The 16,716-nt window shown below is 29.6% G+C and overlaps 1 protein-coding gene across 3 annotated transcripts in view; it reads right to left on the bottom strand.

The window, feature by feature from the left end:
* Positions 1–1,217: 1,217 nt before the first annotated feature.
* The window catches only part of LOC111680998 (putative mediator of RNA polymerase II transcription subunit 12), a 23,567-nt gene continuing 8,068 nt past the window's right edge, over positions 1,218–16,716 (bottom strand). For 2 of the 3 annotated variants that reach the window (XM_046949443.1, XM_046949444.1), the window contains exons 3-5: positions 3,167–4,300; positions 1,768–2,851; positions 1,218–1,680 (exon numbers count right to left, since the gene is read on the bottom strand). In XM_046949443.1, coding sequence (XP_046805399.1) covers positions 1,556–1,680; positions 1,768–2,851; positions 3,167–4,300 — 2,343 coding nt within the window. In that variant the 3' untranslated portion in view covers positions 1,218–1,555. The remainder of the gene's footprint in view (positions 1,681–1,767; positions 2,852–3,166; positions 4,301–16,716) is intronic. The other variant, XM_046949445.1, reaches the window with a different exon arrangement.

The raw sequence follows: 16,716 nt of genomic DNA, 5'->3' as shown, positions 1-16,716 counted from the left end.
TAAAAAAAATATTGTAGAATTTGAAAAAAAAATTGATAAGGTTCGGTAGATCTAATAATAATTCATTGAATTGCACAGTCGTCATGTTTATGTTTACGAGGCGCGTTGCAAAAGGTTTTGATTAATTTTTATAGCACATATTTTTACTATCAAATATTAATTTTTTCAAAATTATTTATAATACAATTACAAACAGCGACCATATAATACCCTACACCACAGTGTATTTTGCGGAATAATTAGTTTCCTTCTAAGTTTTTAATTAAATATTTTAAAAGTTAAGATGTACTTAAGCCCTCACGACACGCCACGGCTTATTCCAAGGGAGAGTAAATATGTTATTTCACATATTCGATGTCTGTAAAAAAAATATATTTAAGGTTAAATATAAAATTTAAGCAATTATTAAAGTTTATCGTTTCTAAGTCATCAAGGCTAGTGGACCGACGGACAGACGGACGGACATCGCTAAATCGACTCAGGAAATGATTCTAAGCCGATTGGTATACTTTAAGGTGGGTATAGGACCAATATTATTGTGCGTTACAAACATCAGCACAAACCCAATATACCCTCCCCACTAAAGTGGTGTAGGGTATAATTATATTCTGTTGTAAGTAATTTACCGAGCAGGGTGACGATGGGCATACGTTCGTTGTAGTGTAGCGGACTAGAGTCTCCGGTGGGAATCTATGTACCTCAGTCTGACAGTCTGATTTTACTCAGATTAAAATAGAGTAATGCAGACAATATATATATACCGAGTTTTGCTGGGTATTTCGTTCCCTCTGAGCTCTTCAGCTGTGTAGTGTCAAAAGATGACTGTTCTCCGGTACCAGGATGCGTGGCCTTTTATAACTTCTAGTCCTTTTATATTTAAAGGATCATTATTTTGTATGTTAAAGCGGAGCCCAAAGAAAACGTGAGGTAAAAAGTTGCGTTCAAACATGACTTTGAATTTAAAATTTCGTTACCATAATATTGATTTATAGCTTGGTATATATAACTTATTCCCGATACGGGAACTGTTACAAACTAACTGGGCAAATTAAAGAAAACAACATACAAACCTTTTAAACGGAAAACTAACATTTACGTCAATAAATTTTTTTTATAAAAAAAAACATTTTATTTTTGCAAATAAATTATTACAAATTAACAGTTACATTTCATTATTAAACAAATTGTATAAAATTATAAAAAATTTAATACAACAGTTTTGTAAAATATAACAATAACAAACAAAAATGAAATAAACATAAAAGTCAACTTAATATAACTTAAATTTAACATTTTTATATTTGTAATGAAAACTTAGATAGAAAATATGTAAAAGGAAAAATTTGTGCTGATTAAAAGAGGTCGACGTTGCTGGAGAAATTGAAAATTAAATTGTTTGCTGGGTTAAAAGTGTTTATAATACAAAGTGCATGGAATGGGCAAAGTAGTTGCAACAGTAGTAAGGAGAGAGAGTGGTAAAAATAGTAATACATGAATAATAGTTTGTAGCAGACAAAGTTTAAAGTCCTTGCAGTTTGTTGTCCTTGGCATTGGCTTAGAAAATATTGCTATTGAAACGTGCTGACTGTGCGAGTGATTGCGTGCCTGGTGCTGAAGATAGTGATGGTGGTAGGAGTGGTTGTGGTGCAAAATTATTAATACCATGATTAAGAGCTAAAACTTTATTAATTATATTAAATTCATCTAAATTATTATTAAAACTATTAAAACGATTCCAATGAAATCGTTGTTGAAAATGCTTGTTACCTGTTTGGGAGTTTTGCTGTTGTTGTGGTGGTGGTGGCTGCTGCTGTTGTTGCTGATTTTGTAGTTGATAAAATTGTTGAGCATTCTGTTGTAATTGATTGCTAAATGCAGGAATTAAATGTTGTCTATAGAAATTTTGATTATCAAAATTATTTGTTGCTTGTTGAAGTTGTAATTGTGGCTGCTGCTGTTGCTGTTGATTGTAGGATGTAAAGATATTATTGCTTGGCTGAATTTGTACTTGATTTACACCAAAATTTGCTGTATCACCCTCTTGGCGGAATAAACGTCCCCTATTTTGTTGAAGTTGTTGTTGTTGCTGCTGCTGTTGTTGTTGTCGCTCTACTAAAGCATTGGTCACATATTGTGGTACAAGAGGACTTTGTTGAAATTGTTGATAATTACGTTGTGGCAATGCTTGCACTAGCGACAATTCGGCTGGCACCGGTGGCAACAATGACGCAAATGTTGGTGCAATATTCAATTGATTCGATGGCTGAATTTGTATGCTCGAAATGCTAGTTGCTGCCTGATTATTCGAATTTTGTAAATTTTGCAATTTCTTAAAAACTTGTTGTATGGGATTATTTTCAATTGGCAAGTTTTGTTGTGGTTGCTGTTGATTTTGTGGTTGCGCAATATTATTAGAAAAACCTTGCTGTTGCAAACCATTTATATATTTGCCATTTGATTCTTTTAAGGGCAATTGTTGTTCTAATGAGTACGACGGAAAGTTAGGGGTAAGTTTTGTTTGTGAATTTGGTATAAATTCAATTGAAGGTCTTATTGTAAACCCTGGCTCCTGTTGCTGCTGTGGTGGAACTAAAGGCAAATTTTGAGGTTGTTGTTGCTGCTGTTGCGTTAAGTGTGTGGAACTTGTTGGGTTGTTGCTTTTTTGTTTAGACTGTTCTTCCAATAGTTTTAGTTGTCTTATTATAAGTTCTTGTTGCTGTTGGGCTTGTAATTTTAATTGATAGATCTGTTGTTCTAATTCACGTTGCTTTTCAATCAAATAATTGTTGACATTATTTCCTTGCTGTTGTTGTGGTTGCTGTTGATTGAAATTTGTTGTCTGTGGTTGTTTCTGAAAATAAGTTGAAAGATTATGGATTCATGAAATAATAAAATAAGAAAGACTTTTTGTTATTCTAGTATTTAAGAAATCCATTTGCAGACATGTCAAAGGTTGCTTTTGCATAGCCAAAACTAAAAACAGTCGAAAGTTAAAAAAAGATCTAGAAAGATGTTTTCATTCAATTATTGAAGCAATTAAAGATTTACATCTTTTTAGGTTTTAAAGAAAAAGATAATGAGAAAAATATAGAAAAGCTTTTTATCTTATAAAATCTCAAGGATTCCGCTATAGTTTCAAATAAATTATAGATTTGTTTTTGTTTACCGTTATATAATGACCAGCTGTGGGAACAATATTAGCAAACAAACTAGACACTGTGGAAGAACCAAATGTGGGTTGAGTTGGCGCCACTGCAGGTGGTAAATTATTAGCTAATGACAAAGCAGCAGATCTTTGAGCATCAGCTGGTAATACACTCAACTTGGTTATAGTTGGTCCAAACAAAGGTGGCTGAAATATCGATGATGTTCTCAGAGTACTCGAAATTGCAGTAGCAGCTGTCGGTGCAGGATTATCAATAATAGGTATAACTTTTTTCGCTGTACCCAATTCATCTAGATCCACTGTAAAGGCACTTACGAGGGGTGCAGCCTGTATACGTATATCATCTTTGGCTACAACTTCAATATTTTCACCATCTTCATTGTGGGTGGGTCTGGGAGTTGTGGTTGTGGTCGTAGTCGTTGTTGTGGTAGTACGTTTCTTAGTTGTTCTGGGACGTGGGGTAGTTGAGGTTGTTGTACTGCTTATAGAGGCTTCCGTAGTAGTTGAAGGTTTTTGATTCGATTTCGAATTACGTATTTCGAATTTAATCTCATCTAAAGTATTTAAGGAAATTTCATTAGTTTGTACATTTGTATTGCTAACACTACGTGCAGCTTGAGTATTGGCTTTGGTTTCTTCCTTGACATTTGTTGACACCACAACAGGTGAACCTAAATTTTTATTTTTCTTTTTTGATTTATCGATAAAAACCGCCAATGGTTGTTCTTGAGCACTGTGTTCATCATAGGTGGCAGTAAAAAATTGAACTGAAGGAAATATATCACTGGAACTAGTACTTTCTTCCAATATTTCATCATTGGTTTGGGAAGTTAAAGCCAAAGCTGTGGTGCTTTGTATAGTTATGCTGGAGGGTATAATTGTTGTAGATTCTACTTTTTGCACTTCGCCATCAGAAGCAGCAACATTTGTTTCATTCTCGTTATTATCATCATCATCTTCACTGGCTTCCTGTTCCAATTTATCTATGGCACGTAATAGAGCTTGTCTTACTGAAAAATCTAATTTTTGTATGGCCTCACGTGGTATAATCTCATTGGTTTCCGTTGAACTATCCTCATCTGCCAGAGCCCGTTGTGAAGCCAATAAAAATAGTAAAAGGCAGGTTATATATGTCTGTAAGTAGAAAAAAATAGGTGATTTTTTTTAAATACATAATGCAAATTACTTCTAACAATTTAATGAGCCATACATTTTGTATGTTTTGTTAATTCTACCATAAAATATACTTATTATTCAATGTACTTTATGTATGGTTTAAAATATGCTTAAATTCAGTTGTTATCGAGATAATCTTTTTGTTTGGATGTAAGTTAATTTTTTTTGCTTTATCTTATGATGTTTCTTTTTTTTGTTTGCTCATTAATTTTTAGCAATTATTACAAATTACTCAAAATGTGAGTGTTCATTGTTGGATGAAGATTTTCATTACATAAAGTAAAAAAATATAAGATTTGTATAGATCACTTGTGATTTATGTTTTAGTTTCTGACAATGTTTGCAGTAATTGAATTTCTATTCGTGATATATTTAATATGATATAATAAGGCTGGCTAATAGCGCTCAGTAAACTAAAATTTATTACATGAATCCGACAATTGATGAGCGTTGTATGCCTTACTAATATCAAATTGCTGACTTATTTGCCTTTATTTTCATAAAAGTATAAAGTTTATAAAAATACTTGTTAGTTAATCCTATTCCATGCATAAATTTCTTTGTTTGTTGCAGTTGTTTTTCTATTAATCTATCGAATGTCGTAGCTACCCAGTTAAAACTTTTATTACCATGTAAGGGGTTGAAATGCTAAAACAATAGCATTTTAAGTCATTATTTTAAAACGGTGATTTCATTGGAGCAAGTACTTACAACAACGATTACAAGTAATTAGAAAAAGATATTTTGTTGGTAAGTAATTTCAATTGAAAGCCATTAACCAGTTTTTGCTGGGTATTTCATAAAACAACAAGTAAGAATATTTTATTTGGACATGCCGAATCTTATATACCCACCATTAAATCATTGCCGAAAAGGAATGCTTCCTTAAAAAAAACTTTAATATTTACGAAGCAATGTTCTTACTTATTAGATCTACATCCCAGCAAAAAAAAAAAAAACATCCAAAGAAGCGAAAAGAAGCAAAATATACTTCATGGAAGTACTGAAAAAGACCTGAAGAAGTGATGATTTTAACACAGGCTTGTCATAGCAGGGTTGTTCTTTTTATTTGATTCTAAATTTACTACATCTGAAGTCATTCTCGGGAAGTAATTTTTTTTTGTTAAAGTTATTAGGAAGTGATATTGTAGTATTATTGAAGTGACATCAGGCCTTTAATGGGGGCTTTAGTGTGGACCATACTGTTTCATATAAATAATTTTTGTAAGTGGATTAATATTAGAGTAGAGTCAATTATGGACCTTTCCTCATCAGTATATACAACACAATTTTGTTAATTTTCATCCCTGTACTTGTATCTTTAAGTCAGTCATGAGCTGTTTTAAACCGTTGATTGGTTGGATCAGTTATCCATCGATCTTCATCAAATTCAGTTGAAAGACGTCTGTTCCTATAAAACTATAGTAAATTATATGTATTTTACGTATTAACGAGCTTTTAAATTATTTTCTGAAGTGGACCATATATTTATGTCAATTAAAGACTGATTCTCATAAAATTTTGTATATATATTTATTTTTTTTTCAATTTCATCGCTTAAGTCTTTTTATAAGTAACTAAAATTAAAGTAAAAGTTATTTTCAGTTATCAGTTATTGAATAATCAAATTTCCAGCCAGTAATGAGTGTTAGAGTCATCTTCTAAGGAAGACCTTGTATGGGTTCAATTAATTTTCTGGAAAGGACCTTATTGTAAGTTTAAATATGGACCGATCTTCATAAAATTTGTTAGGCAGAGACCGAGGGAGACCTTTTGTCGATCGAACTTTCGTTAGAAAGAATTTGTTTTGCACAAATTTTTGAGCTAGATTTAGTTCGCGCAAATTTTGTTTCAAACTTGCTGAACTCGTATTTTTAGAACAGTAATGAGAGGTAAAGAATTATCTGAAGGAGACCTTATATGAGGGGTGGGGTCAATTATGGACCGATCATTACAAAAGTTGTTGAAGAGGTTTTGGTTCGTCTTATTTAAAATGGATTTGCAATCAAATTTTTTTGAACAAGTGTGGCGGAGCCCTCTTAGCAAATCAAGTAAAACGTGCATTTTCTTTAAATTAGATTTTTTGTTTCTTATTTTTACTACTAAATAATTCACTAATTTTCCTTAAAATGCTACATATTTTTGTGTACCAAGATTTGCTTTGCTTTAATTTTATTACTATGTTTTCGGTTGAAAATTTTCTTTACATAAATACTGGGTATTCAACCACCTGTTGCACATCACGTACCTTTGTAGAGACTCAATTTAATTCAGTGAATAACATCAGAGTTGGGTATATATTAGGTTTGCAAATTTTATGGCAAAATTAAGCCCTAAGGATGAATATGTATATGAATATTTTTACAAGTTCATATTTTAGTTTTATAAATGTAAATACATATATATTTATTTTTTTTTGTAAAGAGTCTTTACTATAGACTATCTGAAAAAATGTGTGTAATAGATGTGTACGATGATTAGTTAAAAGATGCGTGTTAATCAAACTAAAATCTAAAATATTTTGCATGTTTTATGATAATTGCAAAATGTTTTGGATTTCCCAAAAGAATTGAGGGTTTTTTTATTATCTGTAATAATGTATGTGTATCTCATACTACTCTAGGAGGAAGAGTATTTTATGATTATGCTGGTGTTTGTAAAACTCCCCTTTAAAATTTGCCAAGCAACTTAAAGTTACTCAACCGATTGTAGTAACATTTCACAAAATTGATGCATCGAAATGTCCTTTAATAAAAAAAAAACATTTCTTTTCTAGGTGTAACAAATTTATAAAAATTGTTTTGATATTACAAATTATATTGATCAATTCCTTAAAACATATACAAAATTGATAGATTGATAATTTTTTTATTAAATGCTTAAACAAAACTCTTCCTTTCTAAGTGTGTACAACCATAAATAATCCTTGAATCAATAAATCTTTTGAAAATTAAAAAAGACTATAATATGAATGAAATTTCTCAAGTATTGGGAGAGTTACTCGAACTGTCGACTCCAGCAGCTATATTTTGTAGAATCCCTGCTTTTGCTGTTCACACATCTTCTCCTAAATATTCTTACGTCAAAGTTCATCATGCGAAGTTTGAGGAGATGTTTGAGTATATAGTCATTACTTCATAATAGGAATTGCCACGACCATTATTCCTAGATGTAATTTTTGTTACCGAGGTTTACTAGCACTTTTTTTTACCAAATAAGTAATATAACTTTGAAATTGGCGACCATAATAAATGGTCATCTCTAAAAATGGTTCATAGTGGGTGTAGAATCTAATGACATAATTCGTTTTAAAATATCCGGACAAAATAGAAAATGTATTTGCAGATTCTATAACTGAAAATAAAAATACATGTCTCGGCGGGTTTCTGTGTCAATTGCAATGTGTTTTAAACCACGCCCACCACCGCCTACTTTAATAATTATGTCATTTAATAAACTTTTTTAATCTAAACAACAAATAACAACTTAATTTACATGCCAAATAAAATTTTTCAAAATTTTATTGCTACAATTTTCACAACAAAAACTCTATAGTTCATTTAACTTAATTTTTCTATGGCACATTTTAAAAGTCCAGCTCTAATAAAATAAATTTATATTTCGTTTAACATAAACAAGTAAAATAATTACAATGCAAAATTGCACAGCATGTGCTCAGTCACGTTAATGGCATTTTGAACCTAAAATACCAAAAAAAAATTCACTTGATTTTTTTTGTTTCGCTTGTAACAAAATAAAATTTTATAGCAAAAGTTTTAGAGTATTTAGGGTTAAATATACATATGAATGTATTGCAAAATTTTCAAATGAAATTGAATAATTTTATTATGAAAGAAAACCTAAAAAGAAACCTGTTGCTGGCCGTTAACTGTAATAATAAAATAAATCCCTTTTTAATTAATTATAAACAAAACAATTGACATACTTTTCTTTAACGAAAAGTTTATTTTTAAACATTTAAAACATGATTTTGCTCTATGATTTCTATAATTTTTTTTTTTTTGAAAAAAGAAAAAAATTACAAGAAGTCTAAACTTTGTGCTTAAATTATATGAATAATCATAAACATTTAGCAGTTTACTGTGAAAAATATAAATTACTTTAATCAATAACATTAATGGCTTCATTTAAATATGTAAATGAATACCTAAAGCATTGAGACTAATGGGATAAAGATTATAATTAATTTGCAAATAATCAATAATACGTTGCGGTAAACAACCAACTAACCAAACGTCAGACCAGTAGTTTGTATAAAAAAGTTTGATTGTATCAATTACGTCAAATTCAATTAATATTATTTTTTATTGTTTTTTTTTTCTTTTTGCTTTTCTTAAATTTTGGGGTTAATGTATTTATATTTTTTTGTTTGTTACAAACAAGCTACATACAATACATAAATCAAAAGCTGTTTTAATAAATCTATCTTTTTAAATACTGGTTACTTACGAATAAACCCTACAGAGTTTTGATAATTATTGTTTAAAAGTGTGAAAAATTATTAATAGTAGTAGAGTTATAAAATTTTAATTGGACTTTATAATCAGAATTTTAAATGCGAAATGTATATGATTAGTATGTTTGGAATTTGATATAAGATTTTATGCGATTGAAATTTGAACAAAATACTCGGTAGCAATACTGTTAACCAGCTAAACAATGATTTGGCGCAATATTAAATTTGAATGAAAAGTACCAGCTCGAGTGTTTCAAAATTTCAGTGTATATAATTTCAGGTTTCTAACTACGATCATTTGTATATTCAACAAGTAAGACTTTTTAATCGGGCGAGGCCGACCATATAATACCCTTTACCTGTATACAAATAAAATGTAATTTAGTTTTCATAATAAAGCATTTAAGTTGAATTGCACCTTGCCTCAGATATACATAAGCCATTTTTAAGAAAACTGTGTATATTTATGCAAAATTTTAATGGGGGCTTTTTATAGGGGCTAGGGTAAAATGAGGCCCTATAATTATAAAGTTCATCAAGGCTAGTATAGAACTTGGTTTTAGAGCTTTTTGTCGAGATACGAGTATATTAAACGTAATTATGAACTTAAAAGCCCTATTTGGCGGGTTCAGTTGTATGGGGCCTAGATGAAATAATGGACCGATGTTAACTATTTTCAATAGGCTTCGTCTACAGTACCATAAAAGATCATGTGTCAAATTTCATTGAATTATCTTCAAAATTGCGACCTGCAGATTGATTACAAGGTTTACATAGGCAGACGGACATAGCTAAATCGACTCTGAAAATGATTCTGAGCCGATTGGTATACTTTAAGGTGGGTATAGGACCAATATTATTGTGCGTTACAAACACCAGCACAAACCCAAAATACCCTCCCTACTAAAGTGGTGTAGGATATAAAAAGGCTGATACGTATCTCACTTGATAAAAGTTATGTTTTATTAGGAGAAATAGTAATTTAATTTATTTCTTTTAAATTTATTTAAAGAATGGTATTTAACTTCCTTGTAATAAAACATTTAATTTCTTATTTCAAAATACTTGATGTAATTGCGTATAGGTTAAGTACGAAAAGATTTTTAGAAGCAAATTGAACTTAGAATGTTTTTATTTTGAGAATTTAAATTTTGATTTAAGTTCAAATGTAAATTTGATTTTTTTATGTATTGGAACAGCACTCAGGGGAAAATCACTACTTATGCGAAGCATTGTGTTGGAACTAGGAAAATTGGTTGTGGGAAGGATGACAGTGTTTGTAGATATTTGATTTAAATCTTCTTAGTGGCAAGGAATACCTCTGCAGAAAGTTTATTTCACATACGAAGAGTGCGGCTGATGTATGAATTTTCCCTGTAGTGTGTTGTGTGGTCAATCTACCACAAGTAGGTGTGTTTTTGAAGAAAGACGAGAGCAAGAATATACGGGTATCAGTAACAAGTTCCCTAATTTTAGAGGAACACATTCCATTCGATATAAAAGTGAAATACACCCCACGTTGGGACGGAATTCCATTAAATCAATAGAGTTGGATACCCTACTGCCACTGATAAGCATATTCGTCGTCTACTGTACGTGGTCGAGTAGCTCCAAAATAGACTTTGCAGATCCGGCCCTTTCCGATTCCTTAATATTTACATCACCCACATGTGTATATAGATGAAACAACATTGAGTCTTGCGGGCGTTAATATCGACTCTGTTAACACGACCCCATTCAGAGATTTTTATCAAGTCGTGATTAAACGATTCATTCATATTGTTCCTCATTGCCCCGATCTCTAGAGGGCTTGACCAATAATTGAATGAATAAAAATGACAGATATTGATGTCATCCGCAAAAGAGTAGATAGAGTTGGAAGTTTGACATAGAAGAAAGTGTTGAAAGGTTTGATGAGATCCTATTTATAATAACTAGTAAGGGGCAAATTGCGATTTATCAATATTTGTCCCTAGCCCATATATCAAGCCTGCCTATAGAATGTTTGCACTACTTTTAAGTATCCTTATAATTACTTACATAAACCAGAAATGTATGTAAGTATGTACATTATTTCGTATATCTTTGAAATTGCAAGATTGTTTGCTGAATATTGTGATATATGAAAATTTTAATTTTCATAAGATAGCGACTATGTATTGAATATACTACCCCTCTGTATGGCATTTTATTTCATCTCTAAACAAGTTAAGAGGTTTGTTTAAAATTGTAATTATACCTTTTGACCTACATGCATATTTTAAAAATAGTCCAAAAAGTAGGGTGTGCCACTTACTTACTAGCATCATCTAGTTATCTGCCGTTTAAAAAAATACGTATCTTACTACATAAAACATATTTAATACCAAGTTGCTTTGATGTGCGTTGTTGCATGAACATCATATCTTAATTAAATTTTCATATAAATATTTTCTTTGTGGCAACAACGAAATAATAAAAATAACAAACAAACAAATATTGCGAGAAATATTACGGAAATAGTACGTACATGTTTTATTTATAATCTCTTGATAAACTTGATTTCAAATTATTATTTTTTTGTATTTAAATTAAGCACATTTAATCAACATACTATATTGTAGCTAAATATATGAATTTAACTAAAAGTAGTTAAGCATACCATAATATTAAAGTATGGGAATCTTAAAAACAAAAAAGGGGAAACATTGATTATGACAATTAATTATTAATCAAGTTTTTTGAAGTTAATCGTTTAAAATTTGTTTGAAGTAACCGTAATATTTTTAATATAGTTGAGTGTTGAAATTTGGCCAAAAGTTGTTTTATTAAAATATAACAGGGAAAAAAATGACATTAGTTTCACAACTAGTTCCAGAATGCATGCTAATAGCCCGAACTTGTTTTCCTCATTGGCGTGGAAATGTTTTTGTTTGAAAGTGCCCCTTTTGCGATGAGAATAAATGTATTTTATTCTGCTATTCAAGAATCTGAAGTGATTCTTTTTGATCCCTCCTTGTTATATGTTGATTATAAACAAACATTAATTCAATTAATAAAATAATAATTTTTTATCTTAAAATATTTACTGTTTTAAACCAGCTTTTTTACATTCTGTATTAAAGTATTTTCATTTAAAATAATTAATTTAAGTTATTTCCTCATATCAGTTTATTGCATTTGACAGTTAATGTCAGTTTAATAAAATTTCCAATGTTATTTGGCAATTTATTATATACTCCATTATAATGAATGTTATTGTGTATGGTTTTTCATTGTATCAGAAATCAAAATCTTTTATACATGGACAATTTCGTGTCAAGTGATCCAACTCAAAAAAAATAGATTTTGCTGAAATTTGCACCAAGGTTAGTATTATTGGATGGTAGGTCAGACATGAAAAATTTATTATTATTTTTTTAACATTTAATCATTTTAATACAACTCTGTGTGAACTTGTGTGTAACTTTGACCCCCTTTAACTCCGGCAGTTCTTCATTGATAGGGCAGAAAATTTGTGTCTGGCCTACAATCTAGATTTTTTGAGTTGGGGCAATTAACACGAAATGGCCCACAAAGATTTTATTTACCAACAAATATAGAAAAAATTATTCTTTTATCCATAATCTAAAGAACATTTCAAACATGCACAGGATCTGGGGGAAGGAAATTTTTTTCACTTTATTTATTTTTTCTTTTTCCTCATTTTATTTCAAATAAGGTTCGATCATTACAAATTTGTACTTATATACAAGTTATTTATGCCAAATTTTTGGGAAATATTTGACGTAATTATGGCATAAAAAGCCTACATCAGGATGTCCGTTTATATGGGTGATGGTGTTATAATGGAACAATTTCAAGCATAATTTCATGTTTGGTTCAAATTGGTCATGGTGATTTTGAGTCGATCTTTATTTTTAAAGTGGGTGTAGGACCAATATTACAAACAGCAGCACAAAAGCATAATACCTATAATGGTATAGGGTATGTGAAGAATTATGCTCTTATCTTCCATATCTAGGGAATCATTTTGCCGAAAACAGACATGGAGAGTAATGATTAAACAAAGTAATTCATAACAAGGTCAATTACAATTACTTGTAATTTATAATTGACAATTATCCAATTACAATTAGTTGTAATTTTAATAAATGTTTTGCCAATTACAATTGCTTGTAATTGTACGTTCCCACGACAATTGGTTCTTCGCACCGGAACGACTCGAAGTTCATCGAACAACGACCAAGGATTGTCAACCCAGACACTCCGACTGGTGTCGCTGCTACAACAACAACAACAACAACTTGTAATTGTAAATTGTGTATCTCTTATTACAAATTACAAGTAATTGTGAGTAACAAAATTTTACAAGTAATTGTCATTGTAAATTTTTCAATTACAATTGGCAAAGCTTTAATTACAATTAAATACAATTGAAAGTGCAATCATTGCCTTCCAAGCTTGACAGAAAATAATTCAGAGAATTATTAAAAAGTTGGATCTACAAGATAAATGCGGTCTTTAAAAAATGTAGTTTAACAGATAGGCAGTTAGAACTTATAATTACTTATGTAAACTATTTTCTTTACAAAAACGGACATAACTGAGTCTAATATCTTCTTGAATCGATATGTTTGGATTTTAGGTCTAAGCCTTTTGTGGACAATATCTTTTTTATCAATTAAATATTTCAAATGAAATCTTAACTGATATAGGGTATCAGCATAGTCGGACATGGCTTACTTAATAATAAATTTGATAATCATTTGTCAGTTTCTAATCTTAATAGCACATTTTTCAAATTTTGAAGGCATGGTAAGAGTAATATTACTACCAATATAATGCCAGCATTAGAAATGGCAAGCCAATAACAGTGTTAATAAAAGTACATAACAGTACTGTTGTGTAGTCAACAAGAAGAAGCATAATGATTTATGCCCAATTGACTAAAACCATCAGCACAAGCCATTTTACATAAATGTACATACATATTTCTGTCGAACTGTCTGTCAAACTAATCTTATATTATAATGTCTAATGTTGTAACCTCAGCATTTACATTTATGAAAAAAAACTTTAGGATTTATATATTTTTTGTTCATTTTCTTCCTCTTCTAAACATAAAATTGTCTATCATTACATTCCCTCTTGCCTAATTTCAACACTTCACAGAATAATCATGCCAATAAAATATGAAGATGTAACTAGTTAAGGAGAAAAAAACATAAATGAGGAGTCATGAATATTTGAAAATTTTACATAAATTATAAATAATTTTGTGTTAGAGTGTTAATGCAATTTGCTGTTGTAGTTGCTGTTGGTTTTTATTTTATTTCACATTACTTCCAGTGAATAAAGTAATTATTTTTGCTATTGAAGATTTCTTTATGAAAATTACGGTGGAAGTTTAAACGTGTTTTAATCCCCAGAAATAAGTTATTATTATTGTTGGGAAGTATGCAACAAATGTAAGCTACAGTGAGTTTAGTATTTGTATAAAGTCAAGGTTGCACTAAAGCGTGTGAAAATTAAAATAAAATAGAAACAATTACACATATCTGCTACCTGTATGATGTTTTTAATAAAGAAATATAATTTTATTTCCTTTGTGCATTGTTGGCTACTTTATGAATTACTTAGCGACAGTTAAGTAATATGTAGTATATAGCTGCTTCTCCAACTCATTGTTTATGTGTGAATAAGGTTCTTTAAAATCGAAACAATATACTTTTTGTTTTGTTTTTTTTCTAGAATTTCTATTCATATTGTTCCTCCTACATTCATAAATATGATTGTCATTTTATTGCTGCACATGTTGAAAAGAACAAATAACAAATATTCAATAAATTCTTTATTCTTTAAAAATCCATAACTTTTAATAAAGACATAAATGTTTTAAATCAGAAAAAAGAAATATTTAAATAATCATAACATCAAATCCTTCATCAAATGCATAAAAATAATAAAATATGTTTTAATTAAATTTGTATAATAATATTTTACGCATTTGATCAACAGATTTACTCGAAAAAAAAATGAAGAAGAAAATAGCAAATCTTTTTTATTCATAATTTATTTAATAATTTCAATGTCATGCTGTGTGTTTTTGTTTAGATTTTAACAAAAAGCCACAACCACGAAAAATATAATAATAAATAATATAAAAACCCATTCAAATACAAAATATCTCATTAATTTCATATCAAAATCCCACAATAAACAAATTAAGACTGGCCTAATAAAATTACTAAATACAAAAGATTATACATATTAAAATTTAAATAGATGAGGAAAAAAAATTTAAAGAAAAGAAGGCAACCACTATAACAAAAAAAAACTAAACCTAAATCAACAACCTGGATCTAACCAAATCAACCTATGAAATATTTAATTGGTACGATTGTTAATTTGTCTACCAATTGTCTATCAATATAAATAAATATTATTTACATTAGCTGTCTCCACTATATTTTGAATGAGAATAGTTTTTATGGAACATCCAAATTAACCAGTTTATAGCAATTTATCTCTTTAGCTTTCGTGCCTTGAACTGACTTATAAAGACACTTGTTATCAACGATTATAAATGGATCATTTGTAATATGATCTGTTAGTTTTGTATTTTATTGAGTCATATTTTTTATAATCTTGTCCATTGCTTAATTTAATGCGGTAAAGGGTACGAACGAAACAAAATTTTAAAATGATTCCATTTTAAAAGTTGGGTGGTCACTTGACACAAAATTGTCCATAGAGTATGTATATAGACATGTGTGTTTATTCGTTTGTTTTTGGGTTTACTTGTGGGTTTGTTTAAAGTCTATAGACCGATTCTATTAAAATTCTTTAAAAATTTCAAGAAGGCGACATGACACGCCCACCTATAAAATAAGTAATAAAAGTAGCCTGTCTCTGAAGCTGTAGAGTCCACAAATATTTGGCTATAGTGGGCGTGGCATCTCCTGTACAAAAAATATAAAATCTGTATATTTGAGAAAATAAAACAGTTAGATTCCTAGAATTTTGTCAAACAATTTTAATACAAAAATCTTTTTTGTCGGAAACTATTAAAGCCAAGGTCTTCATATTTTTCGAGAAAAACGTTAACGTCATTGTGAACATTGGGAAAAATGGGCGGACTTTTGTTAGTAGACATGGAGCCTTCTATATATATTGAATACATAAATTCGTTTAGAAACAGCTCAATTTTTTTCACGAACAACTTTGACATCCATGTAAATATTTGGATAATAATTGGAGGATTAGAGGCGCGTGACATCTCCCATATAAATTAAATACAAAAAATCGTTTATCTGGAAAATTATAAAGAACTAGAATCTTCAAAAGTTATTAAATAAACATTAACGACCCTCTGAACATTGGAAGGAATATCATTATGGAGTTGGAACCTCTCATATGATTTAGATACAAAACGTCTTACATTTTCGAAACTATTAGAGTTAGAACACTGAAATTTTAACGTTTATTCTTATATCTCGGAAACTATTTAAATTTTTCAAAGGTTACATTAATCTTAAAATATTTGGAATTGTTATACTGGGTCGTGGTGTCTCCATATGAAGCAAATAGAAAAAATTAGAATAAAATGGATCTGGTAAACTATTAGAGCTAGAAATACAAATCGTGAAGCTTTTTAAGAGAATTTTCAATTAATAATTCTCTTTTTATAGGAAATTTTCGATAAATTCTCCTTTTTTCGAAAACTTTCTTTTCTTTTCATCAGGAATTATCGATAAATTCTATTCTATATATTATATAGGGAATTTTCGATAAATTTTTTTTTATAGAGAATTTTCGATATTTTTTTTTATAGAAAAAATTCACAAAATAATTCTCTTTATAAAGAGAATTTTCGATAAATTTCTACTTTTTTTGGATTTTTTTCGTGTGGAAT

The sequence above is a fragment of the Lucilia cuprina genome, chromosome 4 (assembly GCF_022045245.1).
Source record: "Lucilia cuprina isolate Lc7/37 chromosome 4, ASM2204524v1, whole genome shotgun sequence".
Taxonomy (NCBI): Eukaryota; Metazoa; Arthropoda; class Insecta; order Diptera; family Calliphoridae; genus Lucilia; species Lucilia cuprina.
Note: the sequence above shows the minus strand (reverse complement) of the source record. Positions and strands in the feature narration are given on the sequence as shown.